General features: G+C 40.2%; 3 protein-coding genes across 3 annotated transcripts in view; 1 reads left to right on the forward strand and 2 right to left on the reverse strand.

Moving 5' to 3' along the window:
- The first annotated feature begins 1,174 nt into the window (after positions 1 to 1,174).
- On the forward strand, positions 1,175 to 6,248 carry smad9 (SMAD family member 9). Its single transcript, XM_062432769.1, has 8 exons — positions 1,175 to 1,343; positions 1,704 to 2,243; positions 3,257 to 3,472; positions 3,730 to 3,987; positions 4,178 to 4,288; positions 4,509 to 4,730; positions 5,312 to 5,568; positions 5,834 to 6,248. Exons 2-8 carry the CDS (start codon positions 2,048 to 2,050, stop codon positions 5,975 to 5,977), a joined length of 1,404 nt encoding a protein of 467 aa, XP_062288753.1. The 5' UTR covers positions 1,175 to 1,343; positions 1,704 to 2,047; the 3' UTR covers positions 5,978 to 6,248.
- A 196-nt stretch (positions 6,249 to 6,444) lies between these two features.
- On the reverse strand, positions 6,445 to 9,008 carry rfxap (regulatory factor X-associated protein). Its single transcript, XM_062432736.1, has 3 exons — positions 8,364 to 9,008; positions 8,074 to 8,184; positions 6,445 to 7,485 (listed from the first exon to the last, which is right to left on the reverse strand). Exons 1-3 carry the CDS (start codon positions 8,790 to 8,792, stop codon positions 7,381 to 7,383), a joined length of 645 nt encoding a protein of 214 aa, XP_062288720.1. The 5' UTR covers positions 8,793 to 9,008; the 3' UTR covers positions 6,445 to 7,380.
- Positions 9,009 to 14,740: 5,732 nt separating this feature from the next.
- The window catches only part of dclk1a (doublecortin-like kinase 1a), a 44,735-nt gene continuing 43,783 nt past the window's right edge, over positions 14,741 to 15,692 (reverse strand). The window contains exon 16 of the mRNA XM_062432737.1: positions 14,741 to 14,798. Within this exon, the coding sequence (XP_062288721.1) occupies positions 14,741 to 14,798 (58 nt within the window). The remainder of the gene's footprint in view (positions 14,799 to 15,692) is intronic.

Raw genomic sequence — 15,692 nt, forward strand, 5'->3', positions numbered from 1 at the left:
GCTTACTTGCATTATCGAAACTTTTTGTGGATGAAATATCAGTGTTATTATCAAGTTAGTAGCATGACTCTTTTATATTAAGTATTGATTTGTAATCGATATTTTATATTCGTTGATGACTTAGAAAATAACAATTCATACTCATTAATATCCTCTTGGATACATTTACTGTATAAAGATCTCCGGTTTAAGTTAATAATGGCATGTTATCAAACTATGATGAAGATTCATTTAGGATGTCCTCTGGCTTTGATCACATGTTGTCCCGTCAAGGTGTGCGTATAGAGGTAAGAGGCATAACCCAGATTTTCTAGGGATAAAATGGCTTATTGTAGTAAAAGGAAGCTGGCCTGTTTACTTTTTTGGGAAGGGGGTGTCCTGGTGATAAAGCATTAGGTAATTAGCCTATCTGAGCCTGCAGACTGAGTGACGCCAGGCTCCATAAAAGCAGCAGCAGCAACGGCGGCGGCGGCGGACTGATGCAGCATTGAGCTTGTGCGCTTTTGCTGTCATTGTAAACCTCAGCTGTCTGTCTGCGGGAAACCAGTGTTAGTCACACTTCTGTCAACAAACATAGGTCAAAATGTAGGTAGGGAGATTCACACTGCTTATTACCTGTGTGCCTGTTGAGATTCATCTTATTTAAAGGCCAATCCTAAATTTAAAATAAACTCATGTGGTGAAGTTGTATGTCAGGGTGATTGGATGTTCATGCCAGAATCAGTGTCAGAATCTTTGTCTGCCTCATGTGCATCTGCATCACAAACAAACGACATGGGTAAAGTGCAGAATGAGCAAAAGAGCAGCTATATTCGGACATGCAAGAATGATTTACAATAATAGTTTACCACGTTTTTTTCTATACCACATGGGTCAAAACATTATGTCTCAAGAGTCTGAACCACAGTACTTTCTGCTACAAGTTATAAAACAAATAGATCACCATAATTAACTTGAGTCTCATTTACTTTTGCATATCTGAGAAAAGTTTTTATCAATAAGGTGGTGCTCCTGGAGAGTTGTATAATTTTCAATAGTTTTTAGATTGACAGAAAGACACTAACACAAAAGCAGGGAGCTCTCTCTCTCTCTCTCTCTCTCTCTCTCTCTCTCTCTCTCTCTCTCTCTCTCTCTCTCTCTCTCTCTCTCTCTCTCTCTCTCTCTCTCTTCTCTCTCTCTGCCTCTCCCCCTCCTGTCCTGTGATGTGTTCTGGCCAGACAGTATGGCTCCTGGGCGTCAGTGGCATGATCATAGAAACAGAGGCCAGAGAGGACATTCCTCATTGTTGGTGAATCTAGAAATGAGCTCGGCCATGCTGCCCTGCTCTTTCTCAAACAGTTTTGGTACGTCCTTCATTTTCTCCTCAGAGAATATCAACCTTGTTCTTCATCATGTGGGATGTTTGGCACAGGCATGGTCTCTGTAACAGTGTCCTACTGATGTAGTGTCCTTATCATGGAAATCCACCTTTTAAATGCCCAGGTTGTTAGATATGAACAGATTCTGCTCTTGTAGTATTCAGATTTCATATGGCTCTTGTCATCACTCCAAACCAGCATATCACCTCAGTGACTGTGGCTTAATCCCCCCTTACAATTAAACACCAAAGTCTCTTTTCTACCTAACATCTGAACTCTTACTGCGAACATGCTTCTGTTTCAACTAAATTAAAAGTGAATACTTTCTCTCACTTCTCTTGCCAGATGATTGAAACTTGACCTGGATTTCTTGCTGTGTGTGGAATAACCTTCCCTGCATGAGGCTTCGGATCCAGAGCTGCCGGATCCCTTCTGCGCCAACACAGATAGGGGATTTAGGGTTTTCACTGCACTGGCGGGAATCCAACTCCTCCACCGTCGCTGCTCGGAAGTAACAGCAGAATACAAAAAAACGCCTCTGTTTACACAGACTCCTTTATCGTTACCTCCCTGTTTCTTCTCTGTCCTGGCTACTCATTATTTGCCTCCCCGCTCCTGTCCTCGAGGGAACTTTTATCCCCTTAACAGCACCGATCAGCTCATCTCGCCACCCATTTATCCATCTCATAATGAACTCCTCTGCCTCCATTACATCCCTCTTCTCCTTCACCAGCCCGGCAGTGAAGCGCCTGCTTGGCTGGAAACAAGGAGATGAGGAGGAGAAGTGGGCGGAAAAGGCTGTGGACTCTCTAGTGAAGAAATTAAAGAAGAAGAAAGGGGCAATGGAGGAGCTAGAGAGAGCCCTCAGCTGCCCCGGACAGCCCAGTGAGTATCACAATGTCAAATCTAATCCAGTGGTTCCCAATGTGGAGGTCAGAACCCATCCAGGATGTTCCAATATAAACTTGATGGATCTGGAGATGGTTTAGAGGATTAGGAAATAAGATATAACATGACGTTGGTATTACAGGTGTATTCTTTCTGACTTTGCTTATCATGAAAAATGTGATGCCATTTCTGATTGTGTACTTGCACAAAACCCCAAAACCTGCCCGACCGCTATTTTTAGCTGCACTGAAAAAAATCTCATGACTAAAAGCCTGAAATGTAGACACAGCAGTTTTATGAAGTTTTATCCAGCAAATGCATCATAGAAAGATAGATAGATGTAAACTTTATTGATCCCCTTGGGGAAATTTAGGGTCCAGCAACTTAATACACAAAGACATCAAAGAACAATATACTAAAACATTAAATACAAAATACAAAATACTATACAAAATACAAAATACTAAATACTAAATAAGAAGAAAAACTAAATACTAAAAACTAAAATACTAAAATAAGAACAACAAGGTCTGAGGATGAGGCTGTGTGATAAAGTGCAGATAAAATAATAAAATAAAATAAAAAATATAAATTGTGACTCCTTTGTAAATATCTTCAATCAATATCTTTCTGATTATCATCCATGTTTATGACAATCGTCAGGTTAAGTGAAAATATAGAAATGGCACAAGCAGATCATCACCTTAATTAAATGAACATGCATGCAGTAGTAAATACACAAGTACAGCAGTTTTTGTTGTGCAAGTGTGACTTAAAAGCTCAGCTGATTTTGCAGATTTCCATTTCAAAAGTGCATGATAGGTAATTGTAGTATGATCTATTAACTCTGTTAAATACTTTGCATACCCTAGAAAATACAAGATAAAGCACCAATTGCTCATTTTTGTCTAATCACCATTGTTTCATCATAATAAAAGCTACAAACAGCAGCAGTCTGCCCATTTGCTTGCACAGTATTTTGATCCATACTGTTTGATTTTAACTGTCAGGCAAGTGCGTGACGATTCCTCGCTCACTGGACGGGAGGTTGCAGGTGTCCCACAGGAAAGGTTTGCCTCATGTCATCTATTGCCGCGTGTGGCGCTGGCCTGACCTGCAGTCCCACCACGAGCTTAAAGCCCTGGAGTGCTGCGAGTTCCCCTTCGGCTCCAAGCAAAAGGACATCTGTGTCAACCCTTACCACTACCGGCGTGTGGAGACTCCAGGTACAAAAATGAGAAGAGAACTTCATCTAAATTTGTTTTTTCATAAAAATATACGGTCATGGTTGAATTTTGATATCATAACAGTAAAGCTTTTATGTGTTCCCAAATAAAGACAGGACATCTGATCTATTACAGTGTTCCCAAGCCAAAAGCATTTGTAGTAATATGATCTTTTATAACAGCATCTGGCTCCTGCTCTGTCTCTCTTTGTCTCTGTTTGCTCCCTCTACACCACCCCCTGCCCCCTCTCTTCTTAGTGCTGCCGCCAGTTCTGGTCCCACGCCACAGCGAGTTCAACCCTCAACACAGTTTACTAGCAAAATTCAGGAACGCCTCCCTGCACAATGAGCCTCTGATGCCCCAGAACGCCACTTACCCGGACTCCTTCCCTCCGCTGCCCTGCTCCTCCTTCTCTTCCTCCCCTTCCTCCTCCCTTGCCCAGTCTCCCACCTCACAGAGTTATCCAAACTCCCCCAACAGTTCTGCAGAGCCTGGCAGTCCGTATCACATCACAGGTAGGAATCAAAACAAGCAAGCTGATACTGAGATACTTGTTACAGTCTCTGTGAAATATTCAAACACCTGCCACACAAGCAGAATGAAGTTTTACAATCGTTGAGGCAGATGTTGACTTTCTGTGATGAGTGTGCATTAATTGATTTTGCCCCTTTATCCTCTTCTTGTGCTTTGGGACGTGTTTTCCAGCTGAGACCCCCCCACCTCCATACAGCATGATGGAGACGAGCCCTCAAGAGGATGTGAAGCCCAGCAACTCCACAGAAACCACCAAACTCACATTTTCTGCTCCTCACAGAGGTGACTTAAGTTCACATAACCGAAAATATACATATGGTAGAAATACATACAATAGAAGTGATATTTATTTATTTTAAGTAGTAAATTTACAGCAACCTATAGCTGCTTTAAGCACACAATAACCACAACATTCCCCCTTTTTCACATACAGTATACTATATGATAGATTTTATGTACAACACTCACCTATAAGTGAACCCTTCCTTGTGTTCCTGTTAAGATTTACGGCCAGTATGCTATGAGGAACCGGAGTACTGGTGTTCCATAGCCTACTATGAGCTCAACAACCGGGTGGGTGAGACTTTCCACGCCTCTTCCCGCAGCGTGTTGGTGGACGGCTTCACAGACCCATCCAACAACAAGAACCGCTTCTGCCTCGGCCTACTATCCAACGTCAACCGCAACTCCACCATCGAACACACGCGCAGGCACATAGGCAAAGGTAGGCTGGATGGCACATACAGCAAGGACTGCTGGGAAGTTTTTAATAGATGCCCAGTGTGTGCCTCCGGAATCATTGTGCCTTTTGATCTTTCAGGCCAAATATTGTTTTTTTCCTTCCTCCTGGTAAAAGAACACAGACAGCCGGCCTTTGTTGGACAGACATCAAGCGTCTCTGTGGGTTATAGTAAACTGTGTGCTGCGAGGTTGTGTGTGGTTTGGAATGATAGGGGTGATACAAATGGTTGAGGATGGTGGGACAGAAGCCTATTTCAGTCTTCAATTCACAGACACTGTTCAGACATTCCTCATTTACAAGCGTAGATGCCCTTGTGGCTTCCCTCTGGCAGGATATGAGAAACAGAGTTCCAGTTTGTACACAATGAAGTGATTGAATATCTTTGAATATATGTTTGCTGTTCATGGTTTAATGGATGAAAGACCATTTTTATTTTCTATGTGTATGCTTTAACATTTAAGTGATATATAAGACTTTTGCTAAATTCTAAACGTTTAAGTTAAGTCAATTCACTTGGGTTTGACTTAATCATTTAAGATTATATTTGGGTCATTTTCTGTCAGGTTTACACCTCTACTACGTAGGCGGCGAGGTCTACGCAGAGTGCTTGAGTGACAGCAGTATCTTCGTCCAGAGCCGCAACTGTAATTTCCAGCATGGCTTCCACGCCACCACAGTGTGTAAGATCCCCAGCGGCTGCAGCCTCAAGATCTTTAACAATCAGCTGTTTGCTCAGCTCCTCGCACAGTCTGTTAACCACGGCTTTGAAGTCGTCTATGAGCTCACGAAGATGTGTACCATCCGCATGAGCTTTGTCAAGGTATTCAACTTTTTCTCGTTAAATTAAACATCCAATCACATTTCTGCTTGATGTGGCTAAATAAAACAAGTTGTTTATGCACTCAGAGTTTCTAACTATAACTTAACATGCTGTTATTTTGATCCTGAACTGCTGCTGAGGGTGTCAAATCCCACCATACACAAGGATATAGATTACACTTGTTCACTTAGCACCCATTAATTTTAATAGTAAACTGAACTGCCAACATGCACAGCTAAGATTTATGATTGTGTCCTCCTCTCAGGGCTGGGGTGCTGAATACCACCGGCAAGATGTGACCAGCACCCCCTGCTGGATCGAGGTGCACCTGCATGGGCCCCTGCAGTGGCTGGACAAGGTTCTCACACAAATGGGCTCCCCGCACAACCCTATTTCCTCAGTGTCATAACACGAACACACACACACACACACAGGTAGTCGTAGATTCTGTATGTCTTTCTGACAGTCCTGATCTTAAGATCTCATTCAAAATAACAAAATATATGTTACCATTAACTTTGTAACTTAATGTCCGAAAAATTAAACAAATGTATGACTGAATTTCATTTAGCTAACTGCCTACTCTTGTAGTTAAATGGTCAAGTGTTTTTTTCATTTCAAGACTAGCATCTGTTTCCATTATATGTTAACTGCACTCCAAGACAAGAAAATGTGGTATATATTTGTAGGTACTCAACAGATTATACGTTGTTATTATTGTAGTATGTACTGTATTTCTATTTGTTGGTTAATATTTGGACTTCATGTACTGGTTGCTTTGTATTTGTTCCATTAAAGTTAAACATTTTTTTTAGATTTGAATTTTAAAGAACAAAGCTTCAGATTGCACAACAAAATGTGAGACATTTCTCAATGTTTGTATCATAATTTTAATCTCATATTCACAACAGGGGAAATACACAGCAACATACAGCACAAGACTCTTCTCTGCTTATCACACTTTACCAACATGTGGTACATCAGTGCCACTTATCTACACAGTCAACAGAGCTAGCATAAACATTGTTCGTTGCACAATAACTTTGTTTCTTGTGTATTAAGAAGTTACTGTTACTGTTTGTGCAAATTTTAGATAAAGTATATAAAATCTGGTGTTAAAAAACAAGTCCTGAAAGCCCCACTTGGCTGAAAAAAACTAGACATGCATTACAGGACTGATTGTCACACATAAAAAAAAACACTTCATGTTCAAAACAAAAAATAAAGCACATACATTAGAAAATCATATTTCCTAGAAAGCACCAAAGAACACTTGATTATTACATGGTCAATCTGCTACTTCCAAGAAATTTGTTATATTTTAGTTTTTTTTCCATTGGCACCTTTGACCGTGCTGAGTCAAACATTGCCACATGGATATACGTTTCCATTACTAGGTTTGCGCCTGAGATAGACCATTTCCAAAGTAGGGTCAAAGCACAAACCTGACTGGCATCAAAGCAGGTTGCAGTAATGCCAGATGGGCTGCATCATCCTTCAGGGAAGAGCAGGCTAACTTGAATGGGATAAAGCGATTCAATGGTGCAGCTCTCTCCTAGCTGTGCTGGGCTGACGTGCTGAATCAAGCCAAGCTCACACGTGTATGGAAAACCCATATTTGTGAGAGTTTTAGATCTGTTAACCCAGTTTGTCCCTTGATTCCTTCATTTTTTTTCTGCAGCATGGTTGTCTAGCAGACGAAATATATGGTTACAGTGTACGGTTACAATCAATTTATGCATGAAGTGTCAGTGTCTCATCAGTGCTCTATACACATCTCAAATACTACAGCAAAGCACTGGCCAGCCTGCGTCAACAGCCCTGGAACTGCTGCTGTGATTGGCTGCGGCTCTGTGTAGCCAGGAGCTGCTGCTGCTGCTGCAGGAAGCTGATCACCTCTGGACTCCTGAGCAATGACTGGGGGACACACAGATACACATTCAAATTGATGAGGGAACACAAGCACAGATATTTCTGTAGATCCATTGTAAGGAATAGAATGCCTTATGCCAAAAGACACGGGTTACTAGAGACAGCAACATACAGATGGGTGAGAAATTAAAGGGAAAATCTGAATAAATGAGAAGTTAAAAATATCAAATGTGTTCCATTTTCCTGGCAGGTTTTGGGTCCACATGTCAAGGGTAAGGTCACTACAATCAAGGTAAAGTTATTCTGAGTTGCGCCTTTAATCTATGATGAAACATTTCTGTACTGTTGGGAGCGGTCACTTCCGGGATGACAATGTCCCCATTGATAAGGCATGAGGGGTTGCTGCATGGTTTGAGAAGTAAAATAAATGTGACCCATATTTTATGGCTTTTAGAGTCACCAGATCTCAACCAAACTGAACACCTACAGGAGATTTTGTAAGAATTGTGTTCAGCCCCTGAATTGTTTAGAGAGTTGTAGAACCTATACCAAGATATTTTGTGTTTCCCTTTAGTTTTTCACCCATTTTTTTTATCATCACGCAATCAGTCAATGTTACTGGCTCTGACTTACCAATCTCTTCTGGTTGAGAACCTGCTCTATCAGGGAGGGTCTGGCTGGCCGGTCTCCCACGGCACCCAGACGCTGTTTGTTCACAGACACTGGCCTTTCCTCTGAGTTCTCCTGATGAGCACAAAGAAAGACACAAACAAGCAATTAGATGTGGGAGTTTTGTTTGTGTTGTGTCTCCATACAGTCAAAACAATTTAGCCCAGCTAGTGTAAACGTGAGCACAATAAGCTGAGGTTACACCTCTCCAATGTTTCTGTTTTGCATGAGAGTGTAATCAAACCTATTCTTACATCAAGTTTCCCACTGGACATAGCCTGATCACTCTTCTTCTTCTTGTACTTGTCTTTGTACATCTTGTTGCGGTGTTTCTTGCACATCCACGGTTTCCTCTGCTTGGCCACCTGCGTCGTGGTCTCCGTGCATCCCTCGTAGGTGCACTGTTTGGGAGCGTTGTCGCCCTCCGATGTCTCCTCGTCGTTGAGCTCCTCTGGGCTGGCGGCGCTGTCTCTGGGGTCAGAAGTGTCCAGGACGTCGCTCTCCTCGTCCGGGTCGTCCATTTCATAGGAGGAGGCGTTGTTGTCCGGTTCGTGCGGGGTTATCACATTTCTACTGTCGACCACTCCGCTTTTACTCACATAGTATCTCTGACCGTCTTTGGTGAGCAGGAGAGTTGAGTCTTTGTCTTTGTTGGCTGGCACTGAATTGTCATCTTCGCTCATGATTGTGGTGTGTAGCAGGGACAAGCTAACTTAGCTATCTACGATTACCTTTCAGTCCGCTTGGTTAACTAATGCAGCTATTTGCCGGCATTTCCCCGCCGAATTTCCTTTATTAGGAGGCGTTTGTTTCTAAAGGCGTTGTGTCATAAATACACCATGATTTGAGAGGGAATTCTTATTATTTCTAGCCTATAAACATTATCTGACAGTGTCTTCGCTGCATCTCCACTACAACGAATGTCTTCTTCTTCGTTTGTTGTTTAATGGCTTTTAGGTGAAATGCCGCCACCTGCTGGACAGTTACCATCTAATACATCAAACTCTCGTGTTAATTCCTGTTTTTTCTAAACATCTGAAAATAGCTCTGTATCTACATCACCTGAACTCCTCTGCAACATTTATCTAATACCAAGTGTTATGCAATTTATTTTAAAGTGTAATTTTAAAGGGTCTGTCTCTTGCTGATATGTAGTACTGCATAAATATACATGCTACATCATTTCTTGTGCACATCCACCCGTAGCATGCATGCATTACTCATTGTGTTTAATATACTGTTCAGAGTGCTGTGACCAAATCTCACCCTTGATATAATGTCATTATTGCAATCTGCTCCTCAGTCCCTCTCTGCAGCCACACTCTCTCATCCCCAGCCCTCTGCATCTGTTTCCAGCCCCCTGTTCACTTCTCCCAGGTTATGTGCTTTTACTCAAACCCACACCTGCCATCATCCTCGAGCTGTCCACCAGATGCCTTCAGATTTTTCCTTCTCTCCCTATCTACACAACTGTTCCCACTTCTCATCAGTCCTGCAACTGCCTGGCCTACACCCACTCCTCACCCACAGCTCATTCCCTCATGAGACATTTGCTATTTGTACCGGCATAAATCCTTTGTTCCCTTGCCTGATCCTTGCAGTTGTCATATTGCTTTTGAGCTTCTGAATCCTGTTACCTGAACCTGTACCATATCTGCACCTGCTCATCTGCCTGTCTAGACTTTTCCCTGTTCCACCCCTTTAGCTTTGTGGACTTTATGCAACTGCTGATTGGACTGTTTAGACTTGCCACCCATGCCTGCCAGCTTTTGAATATCTTCTTTTGCCAATAAAGTCACTGAAGCATTCCTGCCTGCCTCTGTAGTGTGCACTCAGGTCCACCTGCCTGCACTCCACTGACAATCCTTTCTGTTTCTATTGCTTGCAATATTGGCCCTTATTTCCTCCATCCCACTTCCCATTTATTTTTCATTTCTGTTTTGATTATACATTTAACCTCAGCTTTTCTATATTCTATTCCCTGTATATACTGTCACTGACCCCCCCCCCCCATATATACACATATACATATATATATGTATAATATGTATATATAAAATCAATGTCAGACAGATTTGCTGCTACTACCACTTGCTTCCCTTCAACCATCAAATATTATCCCTTTTTACAAGTTTTACTCTAAGATTGATTTGATTTTCTATTTTGTACTTCTTTCCCATCATCTGCAAATAATGAGACCCCAGTAGACATGTCTACATTGCTAAAACAATATTGGACTTACTATACTACTTGAGAGGTTCCATTTTCTACTAAATAATTTGCACTAAAATCTTTTCCTATTCTTACTGAGATCATCCTATCATTTAAATAAAAACGTATAATCCATTTATAAATGTTTCCTCTTTTTCCTATTTGAGGCAACATTAATCCCTCTTTGTAAATCATGTCATATGCCTTTTCAGCAATGAAATATACAGCCACTACACTCTTTGTTGACACGAGCTGTCCTGATTTCATGTTCTAAACACAGAGCAGGATCTATAGTGCTTCTTCCTTTCCAAAATCCCCTTTGATAACATTTTAATTCACCTTTCTTTTTTCCCTAAATAATAAACTAACATTTCATTAATTATGTTTTCCATAATCAGTATATAACTATCTGACAAGTTTGGGTCTTTACCTTATGTACAGATAGTCATAATTATGGTTTATTTCCATTGAGTGAGCAAGAATCCCACTTCACATAACTTATTATATTGATGAACTGTCCACTCAAGTCCAACAACAAGAAGCGTTGCCCTTTATATTGAGAAACAGAAGCAAATGTTTACAAATTGTTCTAATTAAACATTTTTTAATAATAATAATTTGTTTGCAGACTTTGTTGTCATCTTTTACCATTGAGTTGTACATTTTTAATTGATTAAAAAGTAAGGAAAAACGATTTTTGAGTATTCTCCTCACTGGCATTGAGCTTGGGTTCAAATTAGAAAGGCGACAATGGCCACCGACCTACAAGTGAAAGGATTTTTTTTCCAATTTTATGAAAAATTAAGACACTGATGTGTTGCCATATCACATTTGTATAGTTGATGACAATGTTAATCTAATAAAGCCTACAATTCTCTGTAGTTGGTGTTCCTCTTAACAGTTTTTAATATTTGCAGTCAAGTGATATCTCCAGTGTAGACAATATTAGGGAGCAGCATCAAGGTTACAAGTGAGTGTTGTGCCCACATCACATGCATCTTTTAACAGCTCTTGGTCTGGTCACATTAAAAATTCCAAGACCGAATTGGTCATGTGTTTTTAGGACTGATGTACAGTGCACTCAGGAAGTATTTAGACCCCTTGAAATTGTATTGTTACAGAATTGGAGGAAAAAATTGAAAACCTTATTGAATATTTATTATACTCTCTTTACTTACTATACTTTCCATATGCTTGTGTTATGTAGGATACATAACAGGAGGAAATGTGTGTCAAGGGACTTGAACTTGGAATATTTTTCAGTTACCAAAGTGTTAAGACCTGCAGGTAAGAATAGAAAAAAAGTGTCAATGCCTGGAAATATGGCTGGTAAAATCACAATGAAAGCACAGAGGCAGCTGTCTGAGATGCTGTGAAGCACACTGTGAAGAGTTCTATATTCTCTTTTCATTGAACTTGTGAGCTCCTATCTGGAAGACCTTATAAGATATAGGGAGAGAGACATTTTGTTATTAGTATTAATGCCACATGTGCCTTCCCAGTTTCAGTTATTACCTTTCAAACTCTGATAACTGAATCACTTGAAGCTGAATTGTACTTTGCACTGTCCTGATTATTTTATTATTATTTGTTATGTAACTGTAGCCAAAATACATTTCCATGAATAAATTGGCCCTACAAAGTTCCCTTTATTCTATCATGCCACCTGATCACTGCCAACACCTGCCATGTCAAGTACACAAAATACACATCTCTGGCCACAATTGTTGTGGGATTCATAACAACATATCAAGTACCCTTCTAATCAAGTGTCACTCCAGCAGATGAGAATAGCAAAAACCAACAACAAACAAACAAAAACCAACAACCCACAAAACCCACGTTTTACTGCATGTTAGGCAAGTAATCCAGTCATTCTGCAACTGGACACCAGCAGTTGTTTAGTTAAATTTAAGTTGAAGCTTCAAAATCTAACAGATAAATTCACTTTCAACTACCAATCAAACTGACCATCAGTGCACCTTTTCAACATAAAAAAGGTATTGGAACACAACATAGAAAACACATGTAAGCTCTACCAAAGACACAGACAATTGGTTTTTGAAACATATTTTAATTATTACTATTAGTATTGATAGACCATTGTTGAACAGAGGTACAGGTATTGGTATTGCAACATATTGTAATATTGTGGTGCAGCTGTGAGAGCACTTTGGTAAACCGCATGTGCCCATGTGCTGTAATGTATGGATTTCAGCAGCACACTATATTCATATTGAGCAAGTCAATATGGCGGCACATTACTGTACGTGATAATGAGAAAATGCTAAATACAGAAACGTACAGACACGTGTGACAACTGCAGGGAGATCATCTCTCTGGCCTCTCCTCTCTTTTTATCTTACATCAGTTACTGTAAACTGGTTGCTTCTGCAAAGGAAGTGACATCATTCCCAGTTTTCAAACAACAAGAAGCAAAGGTGGTGTCTTCCTCTCCTCTGTCTGTGTAGATTTATCTCATTCATCTAGGTGCTTCAACGTCAGGCCAAAACAGTGACAGGTGAAACTGTATTGTTTCATTTCAGCTTGATGATCTCCTCTAGGTTATTATTTTTCTTTGCTGACTGATACACATGTATGATTGTTTTTTTTAAAGTTCTGATAGACTTACTACTAGTAAAGAAATATACTGTATTGTGAACTATCAAAATAAATACAATTATGTTATTTACATAACATATAAACAATACTCCATCACTAAACTTTTTTTTTTATAAGAATAGGCTACTGTATGTCTGTCATGCTTTCATCTGAGAAAATGAAGCTATGAATGAGGTTTCAGATAGACTTGTACAGAGCTGAAATAAATCTTCCTCCACTGTACTGCTCTCCAAGAGTGCTGCTGGTTCTCTGATATCCATACTGTCTTCCTCTCAGACCGGTTTCACTGCACCTAAACTGCAGTACTTTGTGCAAATAGGCAGCCATAGTATTCATTTACAATCTAGAACATTTCCCCAAACCCATACAAGTGGTACACCTGGGCTGCACCAATAATATGTCTCTTTAGTGCTGGAATATGTGGAGGAAATATGCCTTTAGAGTTGGAAAAAAACATGTAAACAAGGCTCCATAGGTGTACATGAGCATCACAAATTACCAAGATTAATATGATATCATTACAGAACGGTTGTGAAACTTTGAGGAAAAAATGAGTTGAGTTTGCTACACAAGCACCCGAATGCTGCAGAACTTTGTGTTCGATTGAATGAAGTGGTTAACAAGATTACAAGGAGCAATCAAATGCACCGTTATTGTCTGAAGAGCAGTCTGTGTAAAGTGTAAACTGTAATACTGCAATCCAACATTACCGGAAGGCAATGCCAGAACTGTGTGGAGCACAGAATTATAGCTCAAGTGCTTTCTTTGATCAATTTCTGTTTTTGTTTTTTGTTTTTTCAATGAACACACATTTTGTAAGAAAAATCTCATTCCTTTACATACTTTAGCTCTCATTTCCCCACTACTCATCAAATCTACGGAAGCCTACTGCAATATGTCTGAGCTCTACTTCTACACAGTTTTCCATTATTTTCAATCCACCAAGCTCTTAAGACAAGTTAACAAAAACGTACCCTTTATGAAAAAGGGAAATACATATTTTAAAAAATGCTGTGAATAAAGAATGATTAAATAAGGTTCAATAAAACATGAACATTGGTCCATATTCTCATATTGCCTTGTAGAGCTGTTCCACCATAAGGAAGTTTCCATGTTGAGCCCAGATCATCACTGAAGGGTGAACAATATTGTTGCCCTTTTTTCGCTCCTCAAGCTCTACAACATGTGCTCAGATGAGGGAACGTTAAAAAATAAACAAAAAAAAGTCTTTCACCTCATTTCATCTTTTCCCTCTTCCTCATGATCCCTGTTTCTTGTTGCCTCTGAAGTCTTTCTCCAAGCCTCTCTACCCTCTTTGTCCTTTATCCACCCTTTGATAAATCTCTCCTCCGGGTTTGGAAAGATGGATTCAGGACAGCAGAAAGATCTCTCTGAGTTAACTTTTTTTTTTGTTTTTCCCTTTACAGTTTTCCCCCATAGACCCTAGATGAGAGAGTATGGGGAAGCTGAAGTCTCCTCCTCCTCCTCCTCCTCCATATTTAGGGAGGAGCTGGATGAGGATTTTTTCTCCTCGCTTCCTCCTCGCCCGCCTCCCCTCCGCCTCCTCTCTAGAAGGACGAGCTGGGGGAGCAGATGGTATTGGCTGAGCTGATGGAGATGTCATCAGAGTCATATGGGAGGCTGGGGTTTGGGGAAGGGTCAGAGCAAGTGTCAGGGGTCAGAGAGGGAGGGGCCGTGGGCAGGCCAGGGAGGCAACTGGGAGGCTCCGCCCGAAGTCTTTTTGTTGTTGATGTTGTTAGCGTTGTCAGCGTCTGCATCATCTGCAAAGGCAGCGGCTTCACATCCGGGTGGCGTCCTCGTCTGAAAATCTGCCCCTCCTTATCAAGAGGGGTGGCCTGAATGTGGGAGAACAATATGATTAGATCCTTTGATGCAGAGATCCAGCAGCATAGTGGATAATCTAACATGAAGGACCAGGAGATATGCCAATAATAACTCTATTTTATTGTGTCTACCTTAAAACATAAATGTCTTTATTGGGAAAAGTTTAAGTTGCTTCTTACCTTCCCTAAACATATTGGTTTTAGCTTTGGGAGTCTCAAAATCTGCTTAAAAATCGAGGCTATACATCGATGATTATAGCCAATGAGTTACAAATCATACTGGTGTAATAACAGAGTCTTCAAATAGAAAACTAAATGGAAAGCTAATTGACACATACCTACATAGAAAAAATAAATGCCTGAGGGAAATATAATGATAAAAACATAATTAGTTGCATGTATCATTTTCAAAAAAGAAAAATGTTGCTGCGTATAAATGTTTATTCAATTATATTAAGTGCTTAATTTATTATTCTTGATAGACAGGCTATTTAAGAGCTTTTTAAGTGCTAGACCAAAACATTTTTGTGTTTATTCATGGATTTATTTGTTATTAATTTAATCAAGTCTCTTTTTAATCAATTCCTCATGTCAGTGTCCCATTACTTTGAATATCAACCAGTAAAATGCTTTGACCTTTAGAACCATCAATCTCAAGGTCCTCCATGAATCATAATAGGTCATAATCCATAATGGATAAAGTCACACAACAGGAGCTGAATAGCAAGCCTTTGTATTAGTAGAGGCAGCCAGGTGGGGAGCATCACATCAGGCAAAAGAAAGAAAAATCATTGAAAATCAATGCAACACACACAGAAATAGGGTTATTTCTTTGGGAAGGCAGCATTCACAAAGAAAAAGGAACTTTTACACTATGAAAACCTCAATTTGCTTGCTTTGTTTAAC

This window comes from Scomber scombrus, chromosome 14 (genome assembly GCF_963691925.1).
Source record: "Scomber scombrus chromosome 14, fScoSco1.1, whole genome shotgun sequence".
In the NCBI taxonomy this organism is placed as follows: domain Eukaryota; kingdom Metazoa; phylum Chordata; class Actinopteri; order Scombriformes; family Scombridae; genus Scomber; species Scomber scombrus.